This window comes from Vombatus ursinus, unplaced genomic scaffold (assembly GCF_900497805.2).
Source record: "Vombatus ursinus unplaced genomic scaffold, bare-nosed wombat genome assembly UNPS02014789.1, whole genome shotgun sequence".
NCBI lineage: Eukaryota > Metazoa > Chordata > Mammalia > Diprotodontia > Vombatidae > Vombatus > Vombatus ursinus.
The window spans coordinates 20,223,048-20,240,033 of NW_020954567.1; the positions used below are offsets into that span (position 1 = coordinate 20,223,048).

The 16,986-nt window shown below is 37.2% G+C and overlaps 1 protein-coding gene across 1 annotated transcript in view; it reads left to right on the plus strand.

The window, feature by feature from the left end:
* The window catches only part of XPR1 (xenotropic and polytropic retrovirus receptor 1), a 220,640-nt gene that overhangs the window by 31,246 nt on the left and 172,408 nt on the right, over positions 1-16,986 (plus strand). Inside the window, exon 2 of the mRNA XM_027868455.1 lies at positions 12,995-13,046. Within this exon, the coding sequence (XP_027724256.1) occupies positions 12,995-13,046 (52 nt within the window). The remainder of the gene's footprint in view (positions 1-12,994; positions 13,047-16,986) is intronic.

Genomic DNA, 16,986 nt, shown 5'->3' on the forward strand with positions numbered 1-16,986 from the left:
ATCCTTTTCAGTCTGGCTTCTGCCCTCTTTCCTCATCTGAAATTGCTCTCTCACCGGTTACCAACAGTCTCTTAATTGCCAAATCTGATGGTCTTAGACTTCATCCTTTACTCCAAAACTGCTGCCTTTGATACTGTTGATCCCTGTCTCCTTTAGGATGCTCTCTCCTCTCTAGGTTTTTGTGACACCACTCTCTCCTGGTTCTTCTCATACCCATAACTACTCCTTAGTCTCTTATGGTGATGACTCATCATCCATCTTATAACCCCTAACTGTGAATGTTTACCAAGGCCCTGTTCTAGGTTCTAGGCCCTCTTCTTTCTTGGTGACCTCATCAGCTTTCATGGGTTTAATCATCATCTAGTGTAGATGTCTCCCATATATAGGCATACACACATATACATACATATACATACTCCACATATATAGGCATACACACATATACATACATATACATACTCCACATATATAGGCATACACACACATACATACATACGTACGTACGTATATGCACGTGCGCGCGCGCACACACACGCACACACACGCACACACACATTCTCATCTGAGTTTCAGGCCTACCGCCTGTTGAACATTTCAAACTAGATGTCCCGGAGAAACCTGGGACAAACTCAGCATGGCCAAAACAGAACTTCCCTTCCAAATCCACCCCTCTTCCACACTTCTCTTTCTCTGTGGGAGAAACCAACATTCTTTCAGTCTTTCGGGTTTATAACTTTGACGTTATCCTCCCCTCCTCATTCTTCCATACCCCAACTATCTTATCAGTTACTAAATCTTGCTGCTTTTTACCCCCATAGCCTCTTTTGCATCTGATCTTTTTTCTTCACAGTCACCAGTTTAGTTCAGATCTTCACCATTTCTCCCCTAGATTATTGTAACAGCTTCCTAACTGATTTTCTTGTCTCAGTCTCTCACCACTTTAATATGTCCTCCACACTCCTGTCATTTTCCTTATACACAGAACGGAACACGAGCATTCCTCTACTCAATCAACTCCACTGACTCCCTATTTTCTCTGGAATAAAATATAAACTTCTCTGTTTAACTTTTAAAGCCCTTCAGAGTCAGATCCTAAACTATCTTTCCAGCTTTGTTGGAAAAATTCCCTCTCCCAAACACATGTTAAGAGCTAGCCAAATTGACCTTCTCTCTGTTCCTCACACGTGACACTCCCCATCTCCCAGTTCTTTGTCTTTGTCTGGCTGTCACCAGTGCCTGGAATGTGCTCTTTCCTTACTTTTACCTCATGGAATCCCTGTCTTCCTTCAAAACTCTGCTCAGATGCCACTTTCTAAAATATAAATAAAATCTTTCCTGATTCGTCTATTTGCTAGTGCTTTCCATCTAAAAACTACTTTGTGTTTGATAACTTTACATTTATTTGTTTTTTATTTTCCTTGTATTTATTTTGAATATATATGTTAACCCTAGGATTTAATTCTTTGTATTTTCATTCTAAGTGTCTTGCACCCAATAGGACCTGATAAATTTTTGTTAATTGGTTTGATATATATTGGGGTTATTTACTTTAATTTATGAACTTACACAGGGCAAAAATAGACTCATTTTGCTGAGCAAAAAATTCAGACCAAAACAAAAAACTATCAACATCACTCTTAAAGTTTTGTTTTTTTTTTTAATCATGATCACAACATGCTGAAGTATTCACGTATTTTAGCATAGGAACTCAGTTTTAAGTGCTTGGTAAATGTGCATTGGAGACCTATGAATAGTGAGGCTGAACAGCATATTTCTGCTCTAATGCAAGAGGCTTGTTGAAGCAGCTAGGTGGCGCAGTAGACAGAGCTACAGGCCAGCAGGCAGGTGGACTTGAATTCAAATCCTGCCACAGACACCTGCTGTGTGATCTTGGGAAAGTCACTTAACCTTTGCCTCAGGTTCCTCATCTGTAAATGAGGATAATAATAGCATCTACCTTGGAGGGTTATTGTGAAGATCAAATAAAATTATAATTGTAAAATTTGTTTAGCATAGTGCTTGGCACATAGTAATATATAAATGTTAGTTATTATTATTGTTATAAATGCTTATTGATTGTTTGAGGTTTGAAGTAGGAGACTTTTCTCTTGGATACTTGAGACCTCTAGTGGCCGAATTGGCGATTGATTTGTAGAGTAATGGAAACTATAATCTATTGACAAGGGATATGGAAACCTCATAGTCTGAAAGTAACCCCCTTTGAAAAGGTGTTGGTTCAGAACTATATTTCTTAGAGGGAGTGGGCTATTACCATATCTAGAAAGTTCTACAATGACAGAAGGAAAACGTGTTGGATGGTGTAGGCAGCTAAGTATGTAATACCAAGCTTGATCATTCAGATTCCAGGGCACACCAGTGAAAGGGATCAGAGAGAGGCAATTAGTAGAAGATTTATTAAAAAGATTAGGGGAAGGGTAAACTAGGCCTTAGATGAGAAAGCAGAAAGAAAAAAGAGATAATGAGGAGGGAAAGCTTAGAAGGAAAGTGATGAGATGGGTGGTCCACAAAGATAAAAACTAGTTTGTCTGCAATTTTATAAAGTAGGATTCAGTGAATAATTTAGCAATTAAAAACTGGAAATTTAAAATAATTTCAGTCTTGAAAGTTTCAGTAATAAAAAGGTCTTGAAGGAACCAAGATAGTGTGTAAATAAGCTAAAGATTTTCCTTCTTTCCTGTTGTGTTCTTTTTGTTATCTTACTCTATTTGAGTAGTTTATTTGGTGAGGAGTCAGCTGCCATAGACAATTTTTAGTATAAATCAATTTTATCTACAGGTATTTGAATGTCTATTTAGAATAGTTTTTAGGCAGTATAAAAGAAACAAGAGGGCAATGAGATGTAATAGTAACACATGTAACATCCTAAGATGTACAGTGGGCTTTTCTCGTAACAAACCTGTGAAATAGATAGTATAGAATTCTATGCCCATTTTAAAAGAGGAAAACTGAGGCTCTGAGAGGTTAAGAGACTTAATTTGGACAAGTTTGGACTCAGAAGCCAAGGGCAAATACACTGTTTGGTTAGAAGAGAGACTGGACAGACAAGGTAGCAGATAAAGATGGGAAGTGGTAAAGAACAGAGCTGTTAGAGGTGTTTGCCAAAGTTTCTAGTCTTGGAGGGTAGGATAATGTTCGCATTGATAGAAGTTGCAAAGGGGAATTTTGGAAGGGGAAAGATGATCGAGCAGATTTTGTAAATTTTGAATCTGAGATAATGGTGACATAAGGGAAGAGGTCCTTATGGCAATTGCAGATTTGGGAACTTGAACACAAGTGAGAGGTCAGTAATGAAGATCTTTCAAAGATTTGGCAGTCATCTACATAGAAGGGATAGTTAAAGATTTGAGAGTACATGAATGCTTTGGGGGAAAAGAATAAGATGACAAGAGACTAGCAATGCCCAAGACTAGGGGTGGGGGAGCAAAGAGTAGTGGAAGAGAAAGATCCCAACAAAAGAGATAGAGGAGTCATTAGAAAGGCAGGATATGACCCAGGATAATTTAGTGTAATAGAAATCAAGAGATATGAGAATTTGAAGCAGGGAATGGAAAGAGGGGAGGGAATGAGCATTGATAATGCCTATTATGTGCCAGGCACTGTGTTAAATATTATCTCATTTAGACCTCACAACAACCCTTAAAGGTAGGTGCTGTTATTATCCTTATTTTACAGTGGAGGAAACTGAGGCAAAAAGAGATTAGATGAGTTGCCCAGAGTCATACAGAACGTGTTGTGAGGCTGAATTTGAGTTTCATCTTGCTGTTTCCAAGTCTCGCTCTCTACCTATTGCACCAGCTAGATACCTCTAGCTTCCTATGGTGTCAAATGCTCTAGAGAGATTGTGGAGGATGAATATTGAAAAAAGACCATTGCAACTGACTAAAAGTATGTTATTGACTATTCTCTAGATATGCTAGGCAAGTAATACCAAATTCTTACTGTTGCTTGAAAGAACACATAAGCAGAGTGGTGAATATACAAAGCAGATTACAAGGAATGAGAGGAGAATATAAGACAGTGTAGGTTACATGTTTCAGAAATTTGGCAGTGAAAAAGAAGAGGAAAATCAGATGACAGCAATCAGGACAGCGAGGTCAACAGAAAAACTTGGGATTTATGTTTTAAGATGGGGAGACCTGCGAACATTTCAAGGTAGAAAGGAAGGGGCCTCTGATGAAGAATTGGTAAAATCAATAGGGAGGGAAAGTGGTTTTGAGGGTGAAGTTCAGAGGAGCAAAGAATGGGTATAGTGGTTGAATTTAGAAAAGATGTATCTCTTTTTCAGACTAATGAAGAAGGTAAAGGGTTAACTATAGGATAGATTGTATTGGGGGTGAAGGTGAAGATATATTAGGTAATTTATACTTAGAAAAACTTGAACACAGGTATAGGGGTAAAAATTAGAGTAGTGTGTAGGGTTGAGTATGTTCGTTGAAGTCAGATTATGGAAAAACTTGAGAGCCACAGATTTTTGGCAACTGTAATTTTCTGAGTCATGTGCTGAGAGTGGGGATGAGGAAGATTGATATGGAAGGAACCCTAGATTTGAGGTCAATGCCTAGATTCAAATCCTAGTACCCTTCGCTTTGCTGTGTGACTTTGAGAAAATCACTCAGCCTTTCTCAATACTTCAGTTTCCATATCTACCTACCTTATTGGATTTTTATGAGGGCCAATTGAGACAATGTGCATAAAACATTTTTGTGACTGAAAGATAGGCTTCATGTTCATGTGAACTACTCTTATCACTTTATAGGATGCATTGAAAGGGAAAGAGATTGGAAGCAGAGAGATCTATTTAGGCTGTTTTTCTAGTAATTTAGGTACAGGACGTTAACTGTGGTATGAGGGCTAGGGTGGTAATATGTTCTCAGTCCCCTTGGAAAACAAGAACCAATAGAATGTGAACAACTGTAATTAGCATCTTAAACAATCTCAATAAATTTAACAGACAAGGATTAGATGAGTTATGTAGATTGGTCTCCTTGGACTTTTGGTCTTTCAGTCAACTACCAAGATACCTGTGGTTGGGAGATGGCATGCTCTTTCTGCGCTAAATAGAGACTGTAGTCACATCAAGGAATTTCATTTATCCTTAAAAATTGCTGATGTGATTACTTTGCAAATTACTCTGATAAATTTACCAAAGGAATCAGTTGGATATTCTCAGTTTAAGTGAAAACATCTGAAAATTTTTTGTTTGGTGGAGTATATAGTTTTCATTTTTAACTTTAAAATGAAATGTATTAAATTAATGGACTTTGAGGTTGAGAATAATGTTATGTCAACACATTTTTTTTTCAAGCAGTTTTATGGCTTGGAAATGAGGAGCTTATAATGAAATAATTCTAGTTGAGTTACTACTGTGTTACGATAAGGATCAGTAATTTCAAAGCTCTTAGTCTTAAAGACCCTCAGTTGGTAAAATGTGAATCATGCAGTTTTAGATTGAGCAGAGATTTTGTCTAGTTTTAATGCCACATTTTACAGAATGGAAGTCCAGCAAGGATGAATGAATTGCCCAAGGTCACATAGGGAGTTACCAAAAGAGCCAAAACCAGGTATCCTGGCTCCCTGTTTATTGTTCTTCTTGCTGTTCTGTGATGTCTTCTATTCTAGTGAACTTGTTGGGGGAGGGGAGAGCAACCCTCTCATAGTTACCTTGTCTGCAAATGGATTCTGGTAGATAATCCTGAAAGCCTGTGGTATAAACTTAGGGGATTCTCTAGGGTTACTGTTTTTAGGGGTGATTCATAGAGTCCCACCCTGGCCACCATTGCTTCCATAAAGAACTCCTGACTGTTACAGATGCTTGGTTGTGAACTCTTAGAACCATTGTTACTGACAGAGTTTTGAAAGGGCAGTGGGAGGGTCATGAGATGCTTAATATGTTTATTCAATGTAATGGCAAGTGGAGTGGCCTAAATAATATAAATGATTATTATGTTCTTAATGTCTTTAGAGATAGCCCCTGAACTGTGTTAGTGAATACTAAGGAGGGAACTATAGTAGTATGTCCATCTCTCCTTATCCCATCTAGTCTGAGATGAGGATAGTTCATGTAATAACTGTGCTTGCAGTGTTATTGGAATGAGTGTTTTTATTTTACATATTTAAACCAAGACAGGCAATATACTAGTTAACTTACCAGCATCCCTCAATTTAGACTTCTGTGCTCTTTGCAACATTTGCCCCAGTTTCCAGGAAAGTATCGGAAAGGAGATTCGTCCACCAAGATTTTGTCCTTGACCTTCTTCCTTGGTGATCTCATCTATTCTCATAACTTCTGTTATCACCTCTATGTAGATGATGCCCAAATCTTTATCTTCACCTTTCCTAAGCTCTTTTCTAGAGCCTCTAGTCTCATATTTATAATTTGTTGGGTGGATCTCCATCTGGCCTCCCTTGGTGTCACCTCAGATTCAGCGTGTCCAAAATAAGCTTCTCATTGTCTCTCCCAAACAGCCTCCTCTATCTAACTTTGCTATTTCTCAGGCTTATTACTTAGGAGTCATCTTTGACTCTTCTTTTTTCTTCATCCCCCAAATTTAATTGGTTATTAAATCCTGTTGCTTCAATTTCCACAATATTTCTTATGTTTAGCCCCTCCTTTCAAATCTCATCAAAGCCACTTTTGTTTGGGGCTTCATCTCTTCTTACATGCATTACCTGGAGTGGTTGCCTGGAGGTATTTCTGCCTCCAGTTTGCACTCTCTTCATTTTATGCTTAGCACTGACACAACTCTGTGATTGAGTCACTTCTCTATTCAGTCTTTAGGGACTCTATTGCTTGCTTATCAAGTTAATAATAAACTTGGTTATTAATCCTGGTGTTGAATGGTTTTTATAGCATGGCTCTAGTTATGTGTCTAACTGTATCTCATTATTTATTTCCCATCATTTAGTCTTAGTTCCAGTTACACTGGATTTTTTTTTTTTTTTTTTTGCTTTTTGGTGAGGCAGTTGGGGTTAAGTGACCTGCCCGGGGTCACGCAGCTAGTAAGTGTCAAGCTCTGAGGCCGGTTTTGAACTCAGGTCCTTCAGACTCCAAGGCCAGAGCTCTATCCACTGCACCACCTACCTGCCCCAGATCTTTTTTTTTTTAAACTCCTGTTCTCTTCCTTTCTATTCTTCATGCCTTTTGCCCTCCATTTAGAAAGGACTTTTCTCCATTTCCCTCCACTCCCTCCTCTGTCTGTTGAAGTCCTGCCTTTTCTTAAGACACAACTTGGCAGTTCATTCATGAAAACCTTGCCTGACATCCCAAAATGAACTCTCCCTTTTCAAATTCCTCAGAGCACTTTGCCAAGGTCTTTCCTTTTCACTTATTACATTGATTGTTTGTGCACTTGTCTTTCCCATTACGAGCTTATAAACTATTTGAAAGCAAGGTCTGTGTCTTTCTGTCAATGCTGGAAATAGTGTCTTTCGTATAGCAAGTACTTAAATGTTTGTAGAAACGAATAGAAACCATGGTCTGAGAAAAGCATAATACATTTGTGGCACCTCTTTATTTTCTTGAGAAATATTAGTGGTCAATTTCGTGGACTTTGTGTAAACTCCCTAGACAGTAATTACAGTATACAATGTTACGTAAGTGTATTGGAGAGGATAGAAACAAAATGCTGTGTTGGCAGTTGATGGGTACAATGAGCCAGGCTCTAGGCCTGGAATCAGGAAGACCTGAATTCAAGTTTGGTCTCAGTTATTTAGTAGCTGCATATAACCCTGGACAAATCACTTAATCTCTGTTTGCCTCAGTTTTCTCATCTGTAAAAAGGAGACAATAATAGCACCTACCTCCCTGGGTTATTATGAGGATCAAAAGAGTATTTTGTTTAAAAAAAAAAAAAAAGGGTTTAGCACCGTGCCTAACATAGCAGATGCTATATAAATACTTACTTGCTTCCCTCCACCTTGTTAAGTCTGTGAGGAAAGGTAATTTACCAACTGAGGAAGTGGTAGTGCTTGAGATGGTCTTTAAAGAATGGGTGAAGATTGAACAGGTAAATACAAGGAAGGAAGGAGTGTATTCTAGCCTGGGACAGTGCTGTTGTTCTTTGTTTTTCTCTTCCCTTTGTCTTCTCTCTGGGCCACTTGTCCTCTGTTGGCTTCTACAGAGTCAGGAGGACTAGTTAGGAGCAGCACCCATTTCTTTTTACTTCCCTGCTTAGCACATTCATCAGAAGGACCAAACCCTCTTTTGTTTAGAAGAGCCAAGCTTTTCAAAGCCTTTCTGCTGTTAGACCCTAATCCCGCCTCTGTCCTTCTGTTAGGAAACAAAGCTGGGTTTATTGGCTCCATTTAATAGATAGGGAAATGTAGAAACAAGTTAATTGATTTAGGAGTTTAGGATTTAGAGTTGGAAAAGGGTCTTTAGAAACCATCTAAGGCAGTCCTCTCATTTTATAGATGAGGAAATTGAGGCTCAGAGAGAAGTACTTTACTCAGAGTCAGTCACACCGTGGCTGAAGTATCACCCTTGAGACCTTTCTTGTTTCCTCAACATCACACCCTCCCTTCCCCCCCCACGCTCAAGGGGGGGGCGGGGGGCGGCATTACTTTATATGCCTTTTGTTTGATTGTTTATATGTATGTACGTATGTATGTATGGATATATGTATGAACGTATGAATGTGTTTATGTATGTGTATATCTGGGCAGCTAAGTGACACAGTGGATAGCTCACTGGGCTTAGAATCCGGAAGACTCATCTTCCTGAGTTCAAATCCAGCCTCAGACACTTATTAGCTGTGTGACCCTGGGTAAGTCACTTAACCCTGTTTGTCTCAATTTCTCATCTGCAAAATGAGCTGGAGAAGGAACTGGCAACCACTCTAGAATCTTTGCCAAGAAAACCTCAAAAAGAGTCATGAAAAGTTAGACACAACTGAAATGACTAAGCAACAATAGCAGCAGTAATATGTCTGTATATGTGTGTGTACATAGCATGTATGTATATATGCCTTTATATGTGCATTTTGTATTTTCTATTGGAAAATAAGTTCCTTGAGGGTAAGGGAAGGGAATAAACATTTATGTTGCATCTGTTGTGTACCTGACGCTGGACCAAATGCTTTACAAGTACTATCTCATTTGATTTGAAAGTGTTTCACTTTTCTCTTTGTATTATCAGCACCTTGGGCAGTGTCTAGACAACCGGGTTGCTCAGTGGATAGAGCTCTGAGCCTGGAGTCAGGAACACCTGAGTTCATATCCAACCTCAGACACTTACTGGCTGTGTGACCCAGGGTGAGTCACTTAAGCTCTGTTTGCCTTAATCCACTGGAAAAGGAAATGGCAAACTACTCCAGTACCTTTACCAAGAAAACCCCCAGGGTTATAGTACTGGAGTGCTATGGTCCACAGGGTCACAAAGAGTCAGACACGACTGAATGACAGCAAAGCACAGAATTACAGAGAATTCTCCAACTCTTAGGCCCTGATTGCATGTCCTGCTCTTTGTGACCCCATTTGAGATTTTTTTTTGGCAAAAATAGTGGAGTGGTTTGCCATTTCCTTTTCCAGCTCTTTTTACAGATGAGGAAACTGAGGCAAACAGGGTTAAATGACTTGCCCAGGGTCACACAGCTAGTAAGTATTTGAGGCCAGATTTCTCATCTTCCTGAGTTCAGACCTGCCATTCTTTCTCCCATTGAAAATGAAACACATTGGGATAAAAAATAGAAATTTTTAAAAATAGTTTTGTTATGTAGTTATTTATCATCTAGTGGGATGACAATATGGTCACTTTTATCTTTAGACATTTGTAATAAAGTCAGATGTGATAAGTGATACTGAAATCAAAATGATGTTTTTTCTGCTCTCTTGAACATTTTTACAATTGTAGATATCTCAGACCTGTTGAAATGCAAGTCATTTATTTCATATTATCAGAAAGTCCTTGAATTTTTGAATGACGATATCTTTGAATAGAATGAGTTTATATTTTGAAATGTGCATGAGTCTCAAATCATGTTTTTAAATTGCTATTTTGGGTTGTAAAAGTAACATTTTTTTCCCGGTTCTTATTTATTTAGCAATATGGAACTTCAGGGTTTAGTTAATTACTGATTAAGTCCAGAGGCTGTAGAAAGGAAAGGGATAGTCATAGGGAGTAGATCTGTAGTGTTATTTAGTTTAGAGAACTTCCAGATGAGGAAATACTCTCTGCCAACTCAGTTCCTGTACCTTCTCTGCAATGTGTAGATTAGAGGGTTGCCTAAAAAGGGTCACAGCTAATATGTGTCAAAGGCAGTGGTCTGTAAAGGTGGGGGGCAGAGGGTGGTGTTCTGGCTTGACTGCTAGGGGGTGTGTAATCAGACTGTGGGAAGGTGGATTGCATACCACCCTCCCAGTGATAGCCAATAGTGGGGTTTTGTCTCTTGTACAACCACATCTCCAGTCTTTCAAGACTACACTTCACCGATTATCTCCATTGTGCAAGTTCCCAGTCTCCCCCATTCTTCCGTGTTGGGGACTCAATCCACTATTCAGTCAAAGTGCCACACTTGAGGACCTGAGGCCCACATGTGGCTTCGAGGCCACAGGTTCCCCACCCCTGTTCTAGCTCATAGGCCTGTATTTTCTCTACTTTGCATTGAATAATATTGGCCTAAATTATATACTGAGGTAATAGTTCTCAATTTTTTCTTTTTAAATACCTAGTTGATATTTTGAAATCCCCAGTTTAATAATGCCACACACTTGCTTACTTTAAGTCTTGAGATAACAGGGAAAAAAGTCTGTCCTTTTGTAGCACTTTGCTTGAACATATGAAATTAGGACAGTTATTGAGTAAATGTAAGACATATTTAAGGGAGAATTTATATTCATTTTTTAGGCAAATACTGCTCTAAAGAACAGTCAGGCCATGGGTTTGAATTTATGTGTAAATTCATTGTATTGTAGATTATTGTTGAATAAAATATTAATTTATCTAGTTTTCTGAATCTCTTTGGTTTTAATTTATTTGGGAAAGAGAAAAATTATAGCCTGTTTGTTTTAAAAGTATATTACAGAGATTTGTATTTTAGAATGACTGATTCTATCTAAATAATATGATATTAGAGAAGAGAATAAGAGAATTGGTTCGGTGAGGAAGTGATAGCCATATGATTGTATTTATTTTCTTTCATGCTTTTTGTCTCTCCATTCCAGGGAGTTGTTTAATATGGACTAGGTTTGGATAAAGCAGTTTTTAAAGGGTCTGTATCCTGAGGTTTGCTAAATGGGCACCAAATTGTATTGAAAGTTACACTTGTAGTCACATTTGTAAAGTCAGCCAATATGTATGTGTTTATTAAGTGTCTGCTCTATGCTAGGCACTGTCTTGGAGATACAAAGAAAGTGAAAAACATGGTTCTTATCCTCCAGGCACTTAAGGGGAAGATAACTTGCCAAACTATACATACATGATACTTTCAGTGTCAGTGGAAGTTAATGTATGAGGTCAGGCACTGCGGTCTGGAGGGTAGGGGAACAGAACTAGGAAAGATTTTCTGCTAAAAGATTTTGAATTAGGTCTTGAAAATAGCCAGAGAATGAATCCAGGAGGCAGAGTTGACGAGCAAGAACATTTCAGGTATGAGGTATAGAGAGCCAGTGAAAAGGCATCGAGATGGAAAAGAGAATGTTGGATGAGTTCATCAGCAAGAAGGCCAGTGTTGCTAATTGTAGTATTTGAAGGGTCATAAAGTATAAGACTTGAAAGGAGGGTTCTAGGTTTTGAAGAGCTTTAAATCCTAAGCAGAAGTTTATGTTTGTTCTAAGAGGTAATAGGTAGCCACTGGAGTTAATGAAATAGGGTGATATGGTCAGACCTCTCCTTTAAGGAAATGACTTTGGCAGCTGAGTGGAAGATGGGTTGGAGTGGGGAGAAGCTTGAGACAGGTCATGGAATAATATATTATCCTATGTGGTGAACAAACAAAAGTATTCGAGAATTACTGGTATAAAGTATATTGGTTGATCCATATCATAAAACCTATAGTGTAATTTGGTAGGATGAGGATTTAAAAATAACTTTCATTTTTGAGTCAAGTTTTGTAATGGTAATAAAATGTACAAATAAAATCTATAATGTTAAGATACATTTCATTCATGAACATGTATCTGTCAAACACAGATTTTCCAAAAATGTTATTAACTGAATTTTGAGGTTTTCAGATGTTTATACATCCCATCATGCCTGCCCTATCTCACATAAGGTCATTATTTCAATATTTAAAGGATATGTGATTTTGTTGGTATAATGAAGATGAAGATCACAGGCTTCTGCAACTTAGTAGGTAATTTTCAGGAGTTGTAACTAAAAAATTTCTATATCCTTCAGACAACCTGTTTTACATATTTCTTTGAGTTTATCAACCTTGTATATCAACCTTGTACTCATACTTCAAACCTTTCCAGTTTGTTAGGGACCTTATGCTCTGCTGATGTAGCCTTTAACAATATACGGTCACTTCCATACCACTTTGTTCATCAGGGTATCTATAGAATAAACACAGGATAATTCAGTACAAGAAAGAGAGGGCGCTGCAACTGGGGAAATCAGGAAAGGCTCTAAGTAGACTATGGTACTTCAACTGGGTCTTAACGGAAGAAGAGGATTCTGTGAAGTCGAGAAGAGTGAAGGTGTGAAGGGACCTTAGATGTCATCAAGTCCAATCTTCTCATTTTACTGAATAGGAAGCTGAGACACAGAGAGTTTAAATGACTTTTCCAACATTACATAGTTGATAAATGAGAGGTGAGGCTTGAACCGAGGTCCTCTGACTCCAAATCCGGTAATGTACCTCTTTCCATTGTACCTATATTATGGCTACTTGAATTCTCACTGGTTTCATGTTAAGAGTTTTTGTAGAGTTATTATCTGGAGCCAGAAAATAATATTGTATCTCAGTTTAAATACTTTATTATAAAGTTTATCTAAGGTTTGATGTGGTTTATTTTCATTTTTTTTTCCACACAGGCTTTTAAGGATATGCTATATTCAGCCCAGGACCAGGCGCCTTCTATGGAAGGTAAGGAACCAGTGACCTTGACTTTATTTATATAAGCAGTAAACATAATTTCCTATTTAAAAAAAACTTTTAAATTGGAAAATTTGGTTGATTTCAGATTTTTTTTGGTTGCCTAAAATCTCAAATATAAAATTCCTAGATGTATACTACTATTTTTGTTTTTTTTTTACATTTATAATGTTTTGTGTGTTTATATTTAAAAGCTTACATTTATATACTATATGCTTTATATTTATGTAATATATGTATGTTTTATATATTTATAATGTTTTCTAAATCAGTTGGTCTAGTTTTCTCTTGGTCTAAGTCAATGGCTCTAATATTGATGCTCTTGTGGACCATTAGGATAGCTTAATTTTTCTTCCTCAGATAATGCTGTCATGTTACTTTAGAATTAAACATGGATTTCTCAGTATGTTGTGCTCCTTTATCTAAATATTTTTGCACTTCTTTACCTTAAACTTATTCATTTTCTTCTCCTTACCTCCATTTTGATGAGAATAGCCCTGCTTTCCCACCCCCCCTCACCTTCCCCCCCCCCCCCAGCATTTATATACATTTGTGTATGGGACAATAGGAACATCAGAACACATTTATCATACTTTATAATTAGTGTCTAATGTCCATCCTGATATCAGTGGTTCTCATTTTTCCAATTATGTTTAATATGGGTCATTCCTTTTTCTGTTTAACTTTGACTTGCTAGGTAGTTGTTTATATATTTGACCTTATTTAGGGTTTGGACATGAGTTGTGAGGTAAAATGATGGTGATTTCTAATGTCAGTGCATAATCATGATTGAACATTTATAGCCTGAGGCAATTTACTTTTGAATCTGGGTATTCTTTTTAAATTTCACATTAAACTTTTTCAAGAAAGATGGATTTTTGATCAAGGATCATGTCATTTAGAATTGGAAAGATTTTCTTACTTTGTTGCAAGGAAAATGAAGCCCACAGCATTAAGTAACTGACAGTCAGTCAACAAGCATGTGTCTGCTATATGCCAGGCACTATGCTAAGCACTGGGGAGACAAAGAAAGGGAGAAGACAATGATATTGGATACTTGGCAATGATACTGGAGGGGTTCGCTATTTCCTTCTCCCAAGTGTTATCTACAAGGAAGAACTATGTCTCAAAATAAACTATTTTCTAACTACCATTGAGGGAGAAGATTTTTCTGTCTGTATTATTATAGGATCTGCTTTAAAAATTGAATACGTTAAGGAAAACTAAAAGGGACTTTTATGATCTATTACTTTTGGTTGCCAGTTATCCAAAAATGTGTAGAAAATTATTACCTCCAGATTAGCTTTTAATGGTAACCACCCAAGGTATACAGGTTAGTTTAAAACATGAAAAAATTTCTTGTCAGAAAGTATTTTCTTTATCTGAAGTTGTATAGCACATGCAGGCATAAATCTCAGTTCTACCAAAACTGTAATCAAAGAGCAAAAAATGAGAGAGATAAAAGAAAGGAAGCTAATAGTACTCCAATAAAAATATCCTACACCTACCAAACAATGTTTGTTTGTTTGTTTTCTGATATCATAATCAGAAAGCTATCCTATCAGATATTGCTTTGCATGCTATGTTATCTTATCATAGCTGTCAAGAAAATCTATAAATGTAATCCAGGTCTTTGAGCAGGTACAAAAGGAATAGAAATTGTACTTTTATGTGCCACTACACAAAGTATACTGTAATAATGAAGAAAAATAAATGTTAAGCAAAAGCACACTGTGTGCAAATAAAAAAAAAATATGATAGCCAAGATTGTATAGAATAGCAGGAATTTAGATGGCTTATTTAATTATACAAAGACTCTAAGAATTAATGAAAATATCATCTAAACAAATACGAATAAAAATATATATGAATAAAAATATTATAAAGGCATCTATATTTACACTACTCCAGAAAGCATGAGTTATACTGTTATAGTTACAGGGCACTAATTTTAAATGAATGCAAGATGACACTATCTTTAACTGATTTATGAAATTCAGTGCCACAAAAAAAAAAAACCATGAACACATTTACCCATACTCTTAAATATTCCTTCATTTGGAAAAAATGTTAAAAAAAAAAAAAAAAAAAGGTAAAATACCTCGTGGTAAAAACAACCCACCTAGAAAATAAATCCAGCAAAGACAGTATCAGAATCATTGGACTACCTGAAAGCCATAATCAAAAGGAGAACTTTGACAGCATCCTTCAAGAAATTATCAAGGAAAACTGCCCTGATATCCTGGAACCAGGGGGCAGAAGAGGCATTGAAAGAATCCGTCAGTCACCTTAGGAAAGAGATCCCAAAATAAAAACCCCAAGGAACATTATAATCAAATTTCAGAACTATTAGGTCAAGGAAAAAATACTACAAGTGGCCAGAAAGAAACAGTTCAGATATTGGGGAGTCACAATCAGGATCACATAGGACCTGGCAGCTGCAACATTAAAGGATCAGAGATCATGGAACATGATATTTTGGAAGGCAAAGGAGCTAGGACTTCAACCAAGAATCACTTACCCAGCAAAATTAAGCATAATATATCAAGGGGAAAAATGGTCATTCAGTGAAATAGAAAGATTTCAAGCCTTCATAAGACCAGAACTAAGCCAAAAAGTTGACCTCCAATATCAAAACCCAAGAGAAGCATAAAAAGGTAAAAAGGGAAAAGAAAATATGAGGTATTCAATAGAGCTAAACTGTTTATGTCCCTCCACAGGAAGATGATACTTGTAACTTTTAAAAATTGTATCCTTAACAATACAGATAAAAGGAATATACATAGATAGAGGATACTCATATAAGATGAAGTTGAGGCAATGATATTAAAAAAATTAAGGGATGAGAAAGGAGTACAAAGGCTGCAGAAGGAAGGGAGAGGTAGAATGGGTTAAATTATTTCATATTGAGAGGTGAGAAAAACCTGTTACAGTGGAGGGGAAGATGGGAAGGTGGGCGATGGGCATTGCTTAAACCTTACTCTCATCAGTATTGGCTCAGAGAGGGAATAATATCCACAGTTAGTCGAATATAGAAATCTATCTTACTTGATAGGGAAGCAGGAGGAAAGGGGAGTAAGTAAAGGGCACCCGGGGTGGGGGGAGTAACTGACATAAGGGTGGGCAGATCAGGGGAAGTGGTAGACGTAGACAGAAGCAAACCACTGGTGAGGTGGGAAAGGGAGAAAGGAGAAAGAGGACAAACAGGAGGAAGGATAGGATGGAGGAAAATAACACAGGTAGTCATTGGAACTGTGAATATGAATGGGATGAACTTCCCATAAAATGGAAATGGATAGCAGAGTAGATCAAAAACCAGGATCCTACAATGTATTCCTTAAAAGAAACACATGAAGCAGAGAGACACACACAAGAGTAAAGATAAAGGACTGGAGCAGAATATGTTATGCTTCAGCTAAAGTAAAAAAAAGCAGGGGTAGAAAGACTGATCTTAGACAAAGTAAAGGCAAAAATGTACCTAGTTTAAAGAGATAAGGAAGGAAAGTACATCCTACTAAAAAGTACCATAGACAATGAAGCAATCAAATTAGAAGAGCAAGGAATAGTCTACCTATCAGATCTATGGGGAGAGGAAGAATTCATAACCAAAAAAGAGATAGAGAGCATTACAAAATGTAGAATAGATAATTTTGATCATATTAAATTGAAAAGCTTTTGTATAAACAAAACCAACGCAGCCAAGACTGGAAGGAAAGTAGGAAGCTGGGAAACAATCTTTATAGCAAGTGTCTCTGATAAAGGCCTCAGTTCTCAAATATATAGAGAACTGAGTCAAATTTATGAGAATGCAAGCCATTCCCCAATTGATAAATGATCAAAGGATATGAACAGTTTTTGGATGAAGAAATCAAAGACATATATATACACACACACACACACACACACACACACACACACACACACACACACA